The 17358-nt window shown below is 40.4% G+C and overlaps 2 protein-coding genes across 16 annotated transcripts in view; one reads left to right on the forward strand and one right to left on the reverse strand.

Moving 5' to 3' along the window:
* Positions 1-690: 690 nt before the first annotated feature.
* Positions 691-13998, reverse strand: LOC117567853 (death-associated inhibitor of apoptosis 1). Of its 3 annotated transcripts, none has more exons than XM_034248109.2 (2): positions 13830-13998; positions 691-2195 (listed from the first exon to the last, which is right to left on the reverse strand). In XM_034248109.2, exon 2 carries the CDS (start codon positions 2140-2142, stop codon positions 751-753), a length of 1392 nt encoding a protein of 463 aa, XP_034104000.1. In that variant the 5' UTR covers positions 2143-2195; positions 13830-13998; the 3' UTR covers positions 691-750. The 3 variants fall into 3 exon arrangements, with proteins under 3 accessions (XP_034104000.1, XP_034103998.1, XP_034103999.1); XM_034248107.2 differs by lacking the exon at positions 13830-13998 and adding an exon at positions 8815-9230; XM_034248108.2 differs by lacking the exon at positions 13830-13998 and adding an exon at positions 2272-2369.
* A 1067-nt stretch (positions 13999-15065) lies between these two features.
* Positions 15066-17358, forward strand: part of LOC117572668 (protein phosphatase 1 regulatory subunit 12C) — a 36721-nt gene continuing 34428 nt past the window's right edge. For 5 of the 13 annotated variants that reach the window (XM_052006121.1, XM_052006119.1, XM_052006122.1 and 2 more), the window contains exons 1-3: positions 15066-15258; positions 15968-16475; positions 16561-16984. In XM_052006121.1, the coding sequence (XP_051862081.1) occupies positions 16727-16984 (258 nt within the window). In that variant the 5' untranslated portion in view covers positions 15066-15258; positions 15968-16475; positions 16561-16726. Of the gene's footprint in view, positions 15259-15967; positions 16985-17358 lie in introns of all 13 variants that reach the window. The other 8 variants (XM_052006125.1, XM_052006126.1, XM_052006127.1 and 5 more) reach the window with 3 other exon arrangements.

Here is a 17358-nt window from a genome sequence, read left to right on the forward strand (position 1 = left end):
TAAAAATTGTCGAAGTTATTAAAAAAAAACGCCTACTTACTAGAGTGCCGTCAATGGTATGTTTGGTATGTTTTTAGTATTTTTGCAGTATATTCGACATATTTTGAGAATACCTCAAAATATATTGTTTTTATTCCAAATGGGTAGCGGGTATCTCACAGTCGAGTACACTCGGCTGTAGCTTTCTTACTTGTTTTCCTATTAAACTTAAACGCTCTTCCCTACTATTCTTCTCATCCGTAATAACCTCTATGAAAATTCATCCCATGTACATCGTCAAAATAAAAACGACTCTGAATTTATATTTTATACATATTTTATTTTACAGTAATTGAAAAATCATTTAAATATTAGTGGTCATGGTTTATCCGAAGCCACTTATTATCAGCTCTATTACTGTTATTAAAATCTAATTATTATTTATGTATAGCATATAACAGATATAATATATATTAAATGGGTGCTGATATATAGGCTATATATAGGTATTATGCATATCCTAGATACTATAGTATTAGTTTTTTTACACATGATTTAAATTTGAATTTGAATTTCTCGTAATGCTGTTGCAACGGCCAGCTAAAGCGACTCTCAAGGAGAAAACTTTAGCTGGCCGCTGCTATCGAGGACACGGCCAACTTTTAGTTGTCGACGCGGGTGTTTGTTGTTGTTGTTGTTCTTGATGATGTATGTTTTTCATCATTTTTATTTGTTGTATATTACATGGCCCGAGCATAGCCTCATTATTGTTTAAGAAAAATATACACGCATGACATCGGTGAAGGGTTTCCGGCACAACGGACACTTGGTGACCGACGAGGCGCACTTGGCACAGGCCACCACATGACCGCAGGGCAAAAACGCCGTGTTGTACTCGGCGCCGTAGCAGATCTTGCAGAGCTTCTCCTCGGGAATGGCAGCGGATGTTGATGTTGAGTTCTTTTGAACTTGCCCATCGGCACAGCCTTGAGCGATGATCTTGTTGAAGATGCGATTGGCAGCGCTCGGAGGCGCCACATCGCCAGCGACATCTTCCGTCTGCTCTTGCTCCACAGTCATGGGAGCAACGGCAGCCACTGTGGTGACAGCTGACGATGACGATGATGGTGTGCTGTCGATGCTGGGAATTGAGTTCGGTTTCTCCTCCTCTTCCTCGACTGCCAGCGATGAGCTTGTGGCTTCTTGCTTGGCCTTGTCCTTGGCTGTCACCATGTCGATGTACAACTGACCCTTGATCAGCTTGACGAAACGGCAATCCTTGAGCCACAGAGCATGCTGCTCCCAGGGTTCGTCGTTGTCGTCCCAATCCTTGAGGCCACCGCCACAGCTGAAGCAACGCACACGATCCCCGACGCCGGTGTAGAAGAAACCCGCCTCGGCGAGCTGCTGCGGCTTCTGCTTCATGTTGCGCGGCCAATCCTCGAAGCTGCGCAGACGCGCCGTCTCGATGGCATACTCCGGATACTCGGGATAGTAATTGCCATTGTGTGTGGCCATCCGTTGGCTGCACGGCTCCACCGCCGCCGACGACTGCATCATCGTGGGCATCGTGGCAGGTGCCGCAGGGGCGCCGACAAACTGCATCGCCGCCCTGAAATTGGGCGCATTCATCTGCCGGCCCTCGGAGTAGGCGTGTTCGCGCACCTCCAGCGCCGTGGTTGCACTGTGATTGTCGTTGGAACCGCATATGTCATAGCTCATGGGGGGCAGGACACGCTCGAGGGCATCGGCATTGATGGGCACATTGTTGGTGGTCCGACGACGCAACAACGGACAATTTGGGGACCAGCGGAGATGCTCCTGCACCGGATGATCGTCGCGTTCCCAGCGTCCGATTTCCACCTCACAGAAATAGCATTTGACCTTATCCTCCTGATTGGTAAAGAACATTCCCGTCATAGCGAGATCCTTCTTGTCGAGAAAGACGACGCGCCAGTTGTCGAAGGTTCGCAGGCGTTCGTCCTCGCGATGATATTTATCGTTCATTCTGTTGACCAGACACGCTTTAAAGATTAACGACGGACTGGTGCTGTTATCAACCTGATCCACCAGTTGATTCAATGTTGTTGTCGTCGTTGCTGCTGTCGCTGTTGGCCTACTGCAAGGTGGCATGTATCTCAATTGGGTTGCTACATTTGCCATTCTGCTGTTGTTGTTTTACTTGTTGTCGTTGTTTTACGTTCTCGAGTATCAAACTGCAAATACACAAGAGATAAAAGCACAATTAGTTATCAAGTGGTGATAGTATAGTATAAAGATTAACTCAATTACTTTCAAACTCCCCAAGGGAACACGCATTCCGAAAAAAAAAAATCAACTCTATCCACAGGAGAAACGTTTGCCACCATTGCTGCACCTCAACTGTGAGCAAAAGTTTCATTCGTCAGCTATTTTAAGAATTCTACCAGTTTAGATTATTAAGCGACCCACTCATTAAAGCTGGCGGTAAACACAGATAATTGCGAAATGAGTCGCGAACTTTGTAGAAAATCGAAGGCAAGTAAACATAGGTAATAGAAAAATCAATTGCACGCTCTCAAAGAGTGAACATTCAAATAAGTGTAAATCTATAAGTTCACTCTCTCGAACCTTCACTGTACTTCTAGCATTAAAGCTTTCAGCGAGCTTTCGTTCGAAAGCTCTCGCAATTGCAGCAGCACTTTTATCAACTTTGTAGTGTCAAGTGTGAAATAGATAAAAATTTTAATTAACTAAACTCACAATTCATGCTATTTTCAAGTGCTGACGCAACAAACACTCACGAAATTCATTTTTATCAGTTTTTAGAAATAGTAATTATAAATTTACAATTAATAGAACAACACTCAACTGCTTTGAAGTCTGTGAAAGAACAAAAAAACACTGAAACGCAGTTCAAGCAACTTGAAGAACATCAACGAACTTTTTCAGCATCCCCCATCTGAGAAAATCGGGAAATCTTGTCGTGTCGTCTCGCTTGCACATGCAACAATCAAACAGGGGTAGTTTCTTGTTGCACATACAATATACAATATATAGAGGGTTGTTGCAAGCGTTACGTTTTAGCGTAGAGTACGCAATCTTACGTACAACCGACGCGAGTGGAAAACACTGCGCCGATGCATGCCTCACATAAAATACGGCATCATCAACTCACAGCTGGTCGACGCAGCTTAGAACAAACTTTGCAATATGTATAGAGTAGTGTATATACAAATACACCCACACACACACACACACACTCATAGTCATGTGGGTGAGTAAAGCGAGACGGCGCCAGGCGCCGATAATAATATATGACCAACCAATAACAACAGTTGAGTCATGCTATATGTGTTTATTCTGGGGAATTTGCATCAAAAACTGCAAACTAGTTTCTAACAAGCGGAAATGAGCGAAGCGCGTAGGAAAATAATATTATTATTTATAAAATAAATAATACAAATCTTTTCTTTGATAAGCACTGGTTGAAATTCTTAGTATGGTTCAAGTCTAGTCAGAGTTGGAATTTTTACAACTCCTTTCTTATTATCTTATCGTTAGTTTTTTTTTATTTGATACATATAAAAAACAGAATGGTTGTAATACCCAATAATCGCAGTTTTGAAGTGCCGCCACGCGTTTTTATCGATAAGCGATATACGCATCAGGCAAAATCGATGGTCAAATTTTTTGCCATTGGCGTTAAACTGTTTTGGTGGTCTCCTTTTTTGCTGTTGTTTTTGTTGCTGAGCAGTCAAAGAGATTGTAAGCAGTTTTTCGACATTTACTGCTTGACATGGAAAGCGGAGGGAGGCAAGCAGAGCGTGCAGAGCACAACACGAACAACTGAACGCTCGCTTGCTGCATCGGGACGCTGACGCTGTTCAAAGTCCAAATTTGAAGCCAAAGCCAAGCCAAAGGCAAAGCCAGACCACAAACCAGCCAAACTCGCCAAACAATTGCAGCAGCAGCTCACTCACGACGGGGCAACGACTGGCTGAGAGGAGGAGGAGGAGGGATAGGGAAGGCGGTGGGGTGGCCATTGCTGACTTGGGGCCTGGCAGTGCCATGCAACTCTCGTAGCCGCAGTCGCAGCAACGCTAGCCGAATGCGACTGTGAGAAAGTTTTAATGGAATGCAGTCAAACTACTTGGCAGCCGCAAGCAGCCCCACAGCATAAAAAAAGCAGTGCAGCATAAATGCACTGACGACCGCGTTGCCTTGTCGGCAAACGAGTGCAAGCGGGACAGCAATAAGCACCGAAAACCATCAATGGAAAAACAACTATGCACGTACACACACAGACAGCAGGCTCCACATACACACACACACACGCTTACAGATGCATTGCTCGGGTGCAAAGAAAGAGTGCAAAAAGGCGCAAGCACCAAATGCAAAGCAAAGAAAAAAAGGAGAATAATGAAAAATAAAGCAAAAACAAAAGCAATTGTAAATTACAAATGCTCGACGACGACGCTCTGCTGGGGTTGCTGCCACTCTCCCCTCCCCACTTCTCACCATAGCAGTGGGCAGAGATTGTGCATTGTTTTTGAAGTGGAGCAACAACAACCAGCAACAGCTTTAGAGCAGCAGACAAAGATGATAGCTTCGAGATGCTGCTGGTTGCCTGCAGAAGTTACAGTTCTCCTTGTTGTTGTTGTTGATATTATTGCTGCTTCAATTGCAAATGCACCGTTGCCAAGTACAAAGTGCAGAAGCTTGCTTGTTGCAATTACAGCTGCTGCTGCCTTTGGAATGCATGCCCATTAACAATTGTAATGCAAACGCTTTGGCATTTCATTTAGCAGGAAATTCAAGTAAAAGTTCAATGTAGTCAATGTACAGTGAGACCAGATGTCAAAATTTGCATAAATCACCAGGCCACTTAAAATGAATGCATTGATACGGAACTGCATGAAAATGCAGTGAGACCAGATGCCAACAATTGCAAAAATCACTCACCAGCGATGCAGTATTAAATTTCAAATTCAAACGTGTAGATTAAAATATTTAAACAAAATTGTACTTTAAATAAATGCGCTCTATGCGACTTATCACAGCTACAAATGAAAACTGACAAGGCAGCACAGCAAATGTCTATTCCAAAAGGGCTTGCTTGGGCCTCCCGGGCGCATGAATGACATGAGAACCCAGAAAATACCAAAGTGGAAAGACACACACATACTCACAGACAAAGCAGAGTGCAAAGCAAAGAAAAATCATAATCAAAGGCCAGACAGCAACACAGCCCAGGAGGCAAGGCAAGGCAACAAACAGAGAACATGCGCCCCATGCAGCAGCAACACAGCAACAGCAACGAACCTAACGAGGCGCGCATTGGAATGCAGTCGAACAACTTTTCTACAAAACTCTGCGCCACGCAAAATCCAACTGGAGTTGGTTGTTTGCTGGCTGGTTTTCTGATTGGAAACCAACCTAAACTATAAAGCTGGGTTTAGATTGGAGTTTCAATGCTGTGTGTAAGTGAAGGTAACCGCAGCTAGCAAAGGTCTCTCTATCTGTGTGTGTTGGTTTGTAAGTGTGTGTGTGCTGCGAGACTGTGGGAAACTATTATAAACACTTTACCATTCTTTTTTCGTTCTGTGCTGTTGTTGTTGTTGTTGCTGCTGTCTTCTAAACCGAGATTGGAATGCGGTGATACCAGATACGGAGTGGAGCAAGCAACATAAAGCAGCTAGAGGGATACAACGAGAGTTGGAGTGAGACAGTATGAGTCGTCGTCACGCAGCACTTGCAAGGAATGGGGGAGAAGGACGTGGGGTGAAGGGAGATGACGACACTGCCATACAAGAAGCAGCAGCAAAAGCAAAACAAACATTCACACACACACACAAAGTATGTTCTTCGCATGAGAGTGCGAGTGCAAGCGTGAGTGAGTATGTGCGTATGCGTGTGTTGTGTCCTTCCAAGAAATGCAGCCACAGCCTACAACAACACGAAACAAAACGACCGCCGACGACGTCGCCATCGATAATAATAATAAAATACACGATGCGGCGTCGGCCGAGAAGTTGCTTCGGATGCTGTGTTCGTTTTGTATGCATGTGTGTGTGTACTTTAAGAATGCCCAACACAAAGGGCAATATCATCGTAATCATAATAAATGCGACTGAGCCGCGCAGAATGCATTAAGAGCGGCTCCAACGGCAACAGCAACAACAATAACAGCAGCAGCATCAGCGACATGAGTCTGTCTCTGTCACACCGCCTGCATTTACTATTGAGCATTGATCGATTGCCCAAAAACTAACGGCGGCTCAGTTCAAAGACCGCCGAACGTTTCCAAAGAAAGAAAATTATTCGTTCGTTCGTTCTCAAACCCAAAGTCAAGTCGTGCTGTTGTTTTTTTTTTCTGTTTCTCTCTCTCTATCTCGCTGCCAGCATCTCATCTCTATGAGACTTGGAATGTGGGTTCGCTCTCATGAAAAACTCAGACAGACAAAGACAAGAGACTCGCATTAAATGCGCCTCGTTAGTGTGTGGAATGGATGAAAGGTCGTTTTTCACGCGGCCAAAGTCTCAAAGGTCGTCTCGCATTCGAGATGATTCAGCCCAGAGAATTCCGGGAATTCCAAAGTAATTTTCCTCTACACATCTTTAGTTCTTATTCTTTTATCTTCTGTCCTCTTGTTGTTGCTCTTCTAAGAGACGCCGCCGACATCGTCCAAAAAAAATCCATTCATACTGATAGGCAAAGGGACAAAACAGACCCAAAGACAATATGAAAAATCTTGAATTTTCTACAACAAATCTACTTTACTGTTTCTCTACGTGAGAACTGTTTATTAAGCGAGTTATCTAGCGTCTTTTATTGGTGAAAAGCGAGGAAAATCTACCCAAGATTCAGCTGCAATCTCGCTTAGGGGGAAATAATAATAATCGTAGGCGTTGGTTTTTGTGCCAGGCACCAAAGAAGGACCACCAGCGTTGGCTCTGATCTATCCCTCTCTCTCTCCCTCTTAGTGTTTATGTGTAGGCGTCAGAGTATTGGAATTGTAGTCGGGAGAGTCGACTCTGGGTGCGGAGACTTTATTGTTGCAGCAATAACAATAAGTTGTTGTCCAAGCTTTGTGACAACTTGAGCTCAAAAGCTTCGAGTTGAGACTTTCTCTTTGTTGTTGTTGTCGTCGTTGTTGTATTTTTTCTTTCCGCGAAATGAGCGCAAAAGTTCAAAGCAATGAAGCATAAAAAGTTGGCTCGACTACGAGACACTCGCTGCCAATTTCCGTAGAATACTAGACAATCTGACAAGTAAGAAGAACTAAAGCAGCTGCAAATGATTTTCAAATTATACAAATGAAAACATAAAACATAAATATTCATTGAATACTTTCAATACTAAATTGCTCGATTTAATAATAATACCCTTCTACTTCTTAGATGCCGGGTATAGTAAATTGCAACGCTTGCTGACTTGGTAACTGGTTGGTTCCATTCGACTCTTCTTTTAATGTCGTCTTTGGCCATGGTTTGGTTTATGAGTATGTTTTTGTTTATTATTTGTTGCAGAGTGAAACTCTGCGTACGCATGAGTGCACCACTTCCGCTCCAAACGGAAATGAGAAACAAAGAAAACAGCCCAACATGAATGTAAGTTTCTCTCAATGCACGGAAACGAGAGAGCATGATGATGAGTGGTGGTTGGGCTTGGGATTATGTGTATGCGTAAAGGAAGTAGAACATACACGAATACAAATATAAACACACATCGGATGTAGTAAAAAGACGCGTCATCAGCTAACGAACGAACGCAATGTTTATTATTATTATGAAGATGAATGATGATCTCAAAAAATCGGAGAACAGGAAAGAAAAAGAAGATGAAACAAAAACACAACAATTAATTCAATTAGAACGAAACGAAGCTGTGTCATAGAAGTTGACCTTCCAGCATTGCCGAAAAAATTCGGGCAACATTGTTTTGCATGCTATAGTCATCGGTTAAATATACATATATGTATAGGCAAATAACAACAGCCACCGAAAATGGCGTAGTTCAAAAATTCCACTGAAAATACTCTGTGTATAGCGCACCATGTTCCCCCTCAATGCCCCCTTCACCCAGAAAATGAGAATGTTGTTTTTAAACGCCAGCAGCAACGTTGCTGATATCATTCACAGCGTATACAAATTGTAGGGTTACCATATGTTGCAATTGTTTTATTGAAATGCTCTCAAAACCAAGTGCAAACATGGTGTGTCATATGCAGTTTAAATTTATAGGTAAACAAAAATCGAAACGATCACATCTGAATGCAAAAATTATTAATTTTGTAAACAATTTAATAGTAAACACAAAATTGAAGTATTTAGCAACTCTGTGGCCGCCATCTTTATGAAAACGACCTCTCTCGCAATCGTCTGCCGAAAGCGAGAGACAGAGAGAGAGAGAGCGAGCGAAACAAAACGGGAACGTTGACAAGTTACACCCGGCAAAATTGTCAAAATCGTTTTAGTTGTTTACTTTACATTTTTATATGAATATATTAACTAAATAAACAATTTCTATTTTAAAAAATGATTTTTCAGTTTATAAAATTAATTTATATAATTGTTGGTCAATTGTGTGATAAATTGATTTTGTAAATTTTGTCAGTAAACAAAATACTCGACAGCTTTGGTTTGGTGGTGTATATAAGCGCGTGTGTGGTTTCGTCGTATGTATGTGTGTGTGTGTGTGTGTGTTTTCAAGCTTTAATTAATGTACATTGTATGAACAGCAAAAAAGAAACAGAAAAAAGCTTTGTGATGTCACGTTTTCGTTTATTTTTGGGGTTATAACTAAAGTCAGATGTATTTAAAATGCATTTTAAACTCAAACTTTTAGCTCACCTTGACAATTTTTCTCTTTTTGTTGAAAAACTCAAGTTTCCCCACCAGTTCTCTGCTTGTTGAAGTATTTTTCGAGATTCAAGACAAAAGTCTATTTTATATTTGTATGTTTTTGCTTTTATTTCTCGCTGCACGAATATTGATTTTTTCTTCCGAGCGACGACAAATATTTGACGTTGACGGAAAACACAAAACACACAGAGACGAGGAGAGAGCACAGTTAGTTAGAGAGCGAGTTCTGTATATTATTTTGTTATAAATAATTCCAATATCACAAATTTAGATTGTAGGCCATAAAACCGTAATCAAAACATACTATTTTTGTACTTTTTTTGTATTTTATTTATATAAATGCTAGTGCTCAATATAGCGTGGTTTACGTATCCATAGCTTCACAACTAATCGAGTAGAGAGACTGAACTGAACTGAAAACAAGACAACGAACAGAGAGCCGAACCACCGAAGCAGCAGACGTTAAGCGAAGTGACGTCGTGCTGCTCGGCACTGCTCTGAAGGGAGAAAGAGAGAGAAACAGATAACAGATGCAGTATGTGTACGTGAATATATATGTGCGTCTGCGAGTATGTTCGTGCATGCACTAAATAGAAATACACATACATATGTACATACATACATACATATTGTATGTCTGGTTGTGGCTGCTTTATATTACAGTTGTTGGTGCATTTGTTTTGAATTTGCAAATTGGAAAATTGGCAAAGAGCAAAAACGACATTAGTGATATTTGGGTAATAATTCAAATGCTCATTACACATCAGACATCGAATTGCGTAGATATGTATGTATGCATAAGCAGTGTCTGCATGTGTGAGTTTGTGTGAAAAAAGCCACCCGCACTTTTGTGTCGGCCTCTTCACAATGACGCCCCCGCCCACCCAAACGTGGCAGCCTTACAACTTCTACTACGGCTAACATTAGTACGCAAGATGGCGTACCGTACAACCGTCAGCGGATGTTGCTACACTACAGTTATCCTTTTCGCACCAAAGCTGTCGGTGCATTCGCCAACTGCAAGCAGTCTAGGATCATTGATTTTTTGCAATGTGCCCGCCAGAGGGAGCATGCGCCATGTCCACTTTTGACTTCTGGCGCGTGTCAATGCACCGACACGACACGTCGACCGACACCCCCGCCCCCTCTTTGCCTGCAGCCCATAATTGACGTGCACCTTCCAGACGCAGACGTCGACGTCGTCGTCGACAGCAGCTGCTTTTTCCACAAACATCGCGATGTATGCTCGAATGTACGAGTGTGTCTGTGTGTGTGTGTGCGTGTGTGTAACTCTGCTCCATTGCACACTGCTTACCTGTGTCTCAGTTCTCTCTTTCTGTTTTGGACATTGGCAGCTGCTGGAAACTATGCAGGCATTCCTTAACACGAATCAAGAATCAACTTGGCTGAAAGCGTGCCAAGCAGCCTTAAACTAACTTAGTGCACTTGGAACGCAGACCAAAGATCACTCATAATAATTATCAACAAGTTTGTATTACACACATGTAGTTAATAGGAAACGTGTCGATAGACGTAAATCGATAGATAAAAATATAATCTAATCTTTTTCTTATTCCTAATTTCTGTTATTTTGATTGTTATCAACTTCTATACCGAAAAATCTAGTAAATAAATGAAAAACTGATATAATATCCATTCAAGTAGTTTAGCTTATAATCTAATCTAAGATTATTCCCAATTTGTAATCTATATGATATATTATGATATAATAATCGCGTTACATGTTGCCAATCATTTCGTAGAATGGCATTTGAAAAATGTCAACAAATTTATGAGATTGCTAATATAAAATGAACAAAGAAACTGTAATGACGACATTTCTATAATGTGCATTTTCACTGTACTTAGCAACGATACTAAATTATATGAGCTTAGTACTTTAGACTAGATTAGAAAGTCTTGAAACAAAGGAACTGCTCTTATCGCAAAAAATACTAAAATATGGGAATAAACCCTAATTAAATCGTGATTTATATCTACCAAATTTAAAATAAGAATGTCAGGTAATGATAGAGAATATTAGACGTGACATCGTGACCAATATTTTGCTTATATATCTTATAATAAGGAGAGGTCAAGTTGTGAAAGCAATAGTCATTATGTGGCTTATTATTTTTATTTTAGCATTTATGGAGTTGATTGCAGTTTTTTTTTTTCTTCATCAGAAATACTTCGTTCTATAAAAAAGAAATTCCTGCACGTATAAGAACGATACTTATATGAAATGAACTCCTAAACAATAACTGACTGTTGAATAGGTCTATAAAAATAATATTATTGGAAAAACCAGCGAAGCAACCGCACATTGGCTTGCATAAATTATATATACACAGATATATGTAGATAAATGCAGCTAAAATTATCGGGCGAGACGTCGCGACGCATTTTCAAAAAAACAGCAAACGAAAACAAAAAAAATGCAGTCTAGACGCCTTTGACAAGCTGTGGATGCGTTCAAACATTTTTCGTTTGGTCTCTGAAAAATGATATTCTATTTTTAATGCCGAAGTTGCCAGCAAGCGATTCCATAATTCGCAGAGATTGCTCAAGGCGCAGCAGCAGAAAAAAAAAAGAATCATCTATATGTAGTATATGTCTATAAAAATATTTGCAGCAATCCGCAAGCTAAAGCTTGAATTAAAGTTTAGTCTTAAGACGGCCTTGCAAGGCCTTTTAAAGTTGTTGCACTCGCTTTTATTGCGGTTGTTGTTCTTGCCTTTGTTGTTGCTGTTGCTGTTAGTCACCCAATGAATATAAACGCAACTCGCATGCGCAGCTTGACTCAGGTGTGTTTAGCAATTTTGCAAACTTTTTGCTACGCTTACAAAATGCATAATTACTTTATCGAACAGTTTGCGACGGCAAAAAATTGCAGTTTTATTGTCACTGCAAGTTTCCACTGCTTGTGTGGTGCAAAGCTGAGCTTTCGCACTGCTTGCAAGCTGTGCGCTGCGCAAGCGTAGCTTGCCGTTGAAATATACTGAAGTTAATGAAAGTTTTTAATAATTTAATATGTGCAAAGTAATGAATGTTATATGTGTAACATGAGTAAAACAATACAAAGCATTCAAATAAAATTTAAAAATAGCAATAATTATATGTTGAAAGGTCTTAAAAATATACTAAATCTTTGATCGATAACCACAACAATCGATAACGTGAAATGTTAGCGTATTTAGACAGCGACTTTTACTTGTTAGCTGCTTTTTCTTGTTATACGTTTTAATTGACAGCCAAATGCAGGCAAACCAGTTTTGTTTATTTTTTTTTTATACACATGTGTATTTATTGTAATTCTGTTTTTGCATTCGCTACTTGCGAAAGGTGTCATAACAACAACAACAACAACAACACTGCTTGGCACTTGGCACAACTTGATTAGATTGCCTATTACGACATCTGTTTGCCGTCCCTTTTGCTGCAGCTGCAATTACCTGCCTCACTCACTTTTTTTGGAAGAAGAAGAAGGATCCGCATTGTAGACGTGTGCCAGCAGCTGCCCGCAAAAGGATCAAAGCAGCAGCTGTTACATACAAACACACTCAGACACACACATACATACATATTCTTTGGTCCTTATTGTCTACATGCGTGACGCAGCTGGCTGCGGCTAAGCAGGATCGCGATCGGGATCCTTTTTATTGTGATGTCGCTTCAAATGCTGACAGCAACTGGCGGCAGGCCAACACAACGAGGGTTGCTCCAGTAATTATGAAAATTGTTTACAGCCAAGAAAGTTTACTCCAAATGAGGCTTACTTCATTTATTTTAATTTACCATTAATCTGCGCTCTCCCTCTCTCTCAGCTAGTTTTACAACAACCACAAAGCCGTTGATCGCCGTTTTGCAAGCATTGCTTAAGCAGTGCAATGCACTGCACTGCTTGCACAACTGCTTGAAGGCAGTTATTTTTCAAAAAACAGCTGTGCAAACGAGTTTCGGCGTCGTGTGATTCACAATGGGATCATGCAGGTATTTATATGTCATCTATCACTTGATATTTACCTTATCGGGCTTAAACATGTTGATCAATCAACTTGCTATATAAAACGAACATTTGCAGCCTTGATAAAGTTCACAGAAAAAGAAATGTGCCAATGCAGACATTGTACTGCGAATTCAAATTGATTCATAGCTTTGGTTTTGATTAAGAAATCAGATTGGGTAATATTATAAAGTATAAAGAGAAAAAGTTGAATGTAGAAATTATATTATATTGACTCATTATTAGAATTTGCGTAATGTTAGAAATTACGAAATTTTTTATAGAAATCGTAGAAATTCATAATTTGCTTAAAATTTAAGTAAATTCAGAAATTGAAAAATTCTGATAGAATTGATAAAGAATTGCAACAAATTGAATTGCGAAAAGTATTCTCCAAGTGTAAACAAGTTGTGTAATCAAGAGAACAAGCTTACAGCTGATTATATGCGGTCAAAACAAATAGTTGTGTAAACAACAACAACAATAATAATAAAAACAGCTAAAACTATTGCCGCAATTGAAATGACATTGGGCGGCAATTAAAAGCGGGGAAATTCTAGACGTGCTAGAAAACGAACCTAGGGCAAGTGGGCGGCAACGTTTGAAGGGAAAACATTACGGGGCGGGGTGGCGAGAGATGTCATGAATGAAATGAGCTCAGCATCTCTCTAGCGTAAAGCGAATGACATCAAATATTTCGCAATGCAGTGGCTAGATAAAAGGTGCGCCCAAGCGAGAAAGAGAGAGAGAGAATGCACTTATGAGAGAGTGAGAGGGAGAGAGAGAAGGGTGTGGAAATTGCATGAGATTGGGAAATGGTCTCAGGCATGGAAAGTCCTAGAGCGTGTGTGTGGCACTTTTGGTTGCATGAATGAAGAGGCAACCAAACAACCCTTCGGGGCGAATATCCTTTTAAAAGCTGCTCCCCAACTTTACCGTAAAACACATATATATTCATATATATATAAAAAGGGAGTACGTTGCTTGGTTCACTTACCGAATTCATTGTGATTCCTTATCTTATCATTGAATATTGTTATTTGGCAACTCGAATTCGATAAATAACGAACGCACTTTATCGGTGGGCGTAAAGTATTCGCTTTGTTTTTTTTTTTTTATTTGCACAGCAATAAATATAGAAATTTATTGTGTAAACAATTGAACAGCTTTTGCTTCTGCTGTGTGAGTTCCGCTTGGTTTGAGTGTCACGCTGCGACTACGAATGAAAATTGTGCGGCTCGCCTAGTCTATTTTGCCCATAGGCAAAGATGTATAGATATATAGGAGGTGTTGTTATAAGTTTTGTTTTGCTTTTCACAAACGCAACGAGATGGAACGTGCAATATAGTTTTGCTGCGCAATATTTTGGGTGGTGGGTTTTTAAGGGGAGAGAGAGAAAATGTACGCGCAAGGGGTAGAAAATGGCTAATGAAAGCGAGCAACGATTTACACCATAACAGGAGCACAGCATATGATGGCACTAACAGGACACTCAATTTCAAATAAAGTGCGTTATATTTATGACGCCATGCAAACTGTTTGATTTCCTGTGCTCCAGCCCTGGCTAATGGCTTTTCTCATTTTGGTGTGTACACACTTGCTCAGTTTAGTGCATAATATACTGAGCATAATCAGAAGTGTTTTTGGTATTTTTCGAGTTTCAAACTGCTGCCACTTACCAAACTTTCCTTCACCACCATTCGTATGGCAATACATATGCCGTTACTTTTTTTCATATCGCATTTTTCCGAAAAACGATATTTGCTTCCTTCTTTTTCAACAGTCGTAAGTTAAGGCACAATTGAATGATTAAGTAAAAACGTACAAAATGTTGTATATATTTTTTAAAACACTCACAAACGAAATCCTTTGGAAAAACGACGCGCCTTTTCGCACGCTTTTGAAAGACTATTGGAATGCCTTTGGAAGTGTAATCAGGTGACAGTTTCTGTATTTTAGTATTTTACAAAAAGATTGTGGTCACACTCTGAAACGGATCTTAAATAAAACGCTTTTTAGGATACAGAAAGACTTAAATAATTTTCAAAACATTATGAAATGAATTTTTATAGTATATGAATCACAGAATAAAAAAACATTATTGTTGGGCATACAAAAATCGATGCATTAAAATCATCGATGCATCGATAGATTGGGCCTAGGCGCAGCAACATATGAATCGAAGAACAGGGTTGCCTCACTTCTCTCGATTTTCTCTGTCCCTCTCTTTCATCAGTTTCATTTTAACATTTGTCGTGGCCGCACACGGAATAGCACGGGAATTTATTTGTGAACGAAATTTACAATTTTTTAAATATTATCCGAAATATGTACAATAATTTATTACATTATTGTGCATTGCACTATTTAACCGCTTGACCCTGTGAACCATCCCATAAGAAAATAGTGTTTACCGAATAAGCAAAGTAAGTTTTCGGTTTCTTCGATGTGAAAAGTTTTCTACTGCAATTTGTACATTTTTCTCAACGTATGCGTGTGTGAGTATATGTGAATGTGCGTGCGAGAGTGTGTGTGTTGGATGGTGCTCTGTAAAATGCCTTTACATAAGTAACATCATTATAATTGGCCTACAAAATGCATTATATAGAGCAAAAATCCGAAAAAACGATTGCGTGAAAAAAGAATGAAATATAGGTTTCCATCTTGTGTAGTTTCGTATTCTTCGTTCTATTTACTCGGCGTACCGACGTCAGCGTCGCGGCTGTTGAATTTATGTCAAATTGGTAACACATACACACACTCACACACTACAGTGTTGCATATTGCGTGAATGTGTATGTGTGTGTGTGTGTAGAGAGAGAAAGAGAGAACAAGCGCGCGAACATACGTGCAATGATAAACAAAGTGTAAAGAGCAACTGAAGCAGCAGCAACAAATGTTCTGCAATATTTTATTGAATATATTTTCTAATAATCTAATGAGTGCGCATAATAAATTTGCTGCAAAAAAATAAAATCCAATTACAACAAAAAGAGAACGATAGACAACCCTGTGCACAAAAAATACATAAATGCGTGTACCAGCAGCGCAGCGACGTCGGCGTCACAGTCGACGAAGTGTTGTGTTTAATGTCCATCGACGAAAATAATTTACGCGCAATTTCTTTCTTTGCAGGAGCGCAACAACAACATCGACTCGCGCAAATGGATAAAATGTTTGTTGTTAATGTTAAGCGAAAACTGCAAATCAAAAAAGTGTGATAATAACAGCAAAAAGAAAAGAAGAAAAAAAAAACGGGCGAGAGAACGCGCCAGCAGCCTGCATGCGCGCCTATGTGTGTGTGTGTGTGTGTGAACGTACGTGCGCGTGTGTGTGTAGTTCGCTGTCCGCTGTATATGTGTGTGTGTGAGCGAGAGCGCGAGCTTAGGCGAGTGAGTGTGCAGTGAAGTGCAAAAGAGAAATACGATAAAACAAAAAAAAAAAAATAATAAAACACGCCATGCAGTTGCGCCCGTTTTAGCTGATAAAGCGTACAACAAAAAGAAAAAAAAATATAAAATCAAATAAAATAAAAGCTCACACACATAAAGAGCAGTAGGCACGAAAGCGAGTGAAAATAGAAAATTAATAATTAGCAAGAAGAAGCAGCAGCACACACAACATCAAAGCAAATAGCCAAATTGTAAGTGATCAGTGCTAAAAACACATCACTAACAACAAATTGAATGAAATTTTCACTCTCTTTCTGTCTCTCTTTGCATAAATAGTGCAAATCAAAATTCTCGGTGCACAGCGGCCAGTTTTAAAAACGATCGCAAATACAATAAGAAATAAACAAGAAAGAAAAACAACAACACAACTGCAGTGCGGCAGCAGAAGAAGAATTAAATTACAACCAAAAAGGCAAATAAACAGTGCTGCTAAACGGTCAAAATGTCGACACTGGACATACCCAACAATTCGGCAATGATGAAGCGAGCTGAGCAGCTGCGTCGCTGGGAGGAATCGGACACAAATCGCGCTCCGCCCACTCCCCGCCACAGCCGCAATGGGCGACACATCAAGTTCAGTTCGGGCTGCGTTTTTCTCGCCGCCTGTTTATCGGGCGATAAGGACGATGTGCTGCAGCTGATCGATGATGGCGCCGATATCAACACTGCTAATGTGGATGGCCTCACAGCGTTGCATCAGGTGCGTATTCCTTCTCTCTCTCCCCCTCTATCTCTTTCGTTCTGCCTGCCTTCGTTCGTTTATCTATCGATAAATTGTGTGCGATATAAATGGAGCACATTACGTCAGTGATTGCGAACACGCGACCCACCTCCAACCCCTCCCCCCAAGGATGGGTAAACACTAAGTTGTGCAGGGCAATTTCGAAACTGTTGCGCCCAACTGAGTAGCGATGTCAGCGTCGCAGTCGGCGTCGACGTTGACGTTGCTGTCTACACACATATTTTCTGGCTGTTCGTTCATTCATTAGTGTTGTTGCTCTTGTTGTTGTTGTTGTTTCGTGCTCTCGCTGTGGTTTCCAAAGCACCGCAAAAACCACTAAAACATTAACAAAT

Source organism: Drosophila albomicans, chromosome 3, assembly GCF_009650485.2.
Source record: "Drosophila albomicans strain 15112-1751.03 chromosome 3, ASM965048v2, whole genome shotgun sequence".
In the NCBI taxonomy this organism is placed as follows: Eukaryota; Metazoa; Arthropoda; class Insecta; order Diptera; family Drosophilidae; genus Drosophila; species Drosophila albomicans.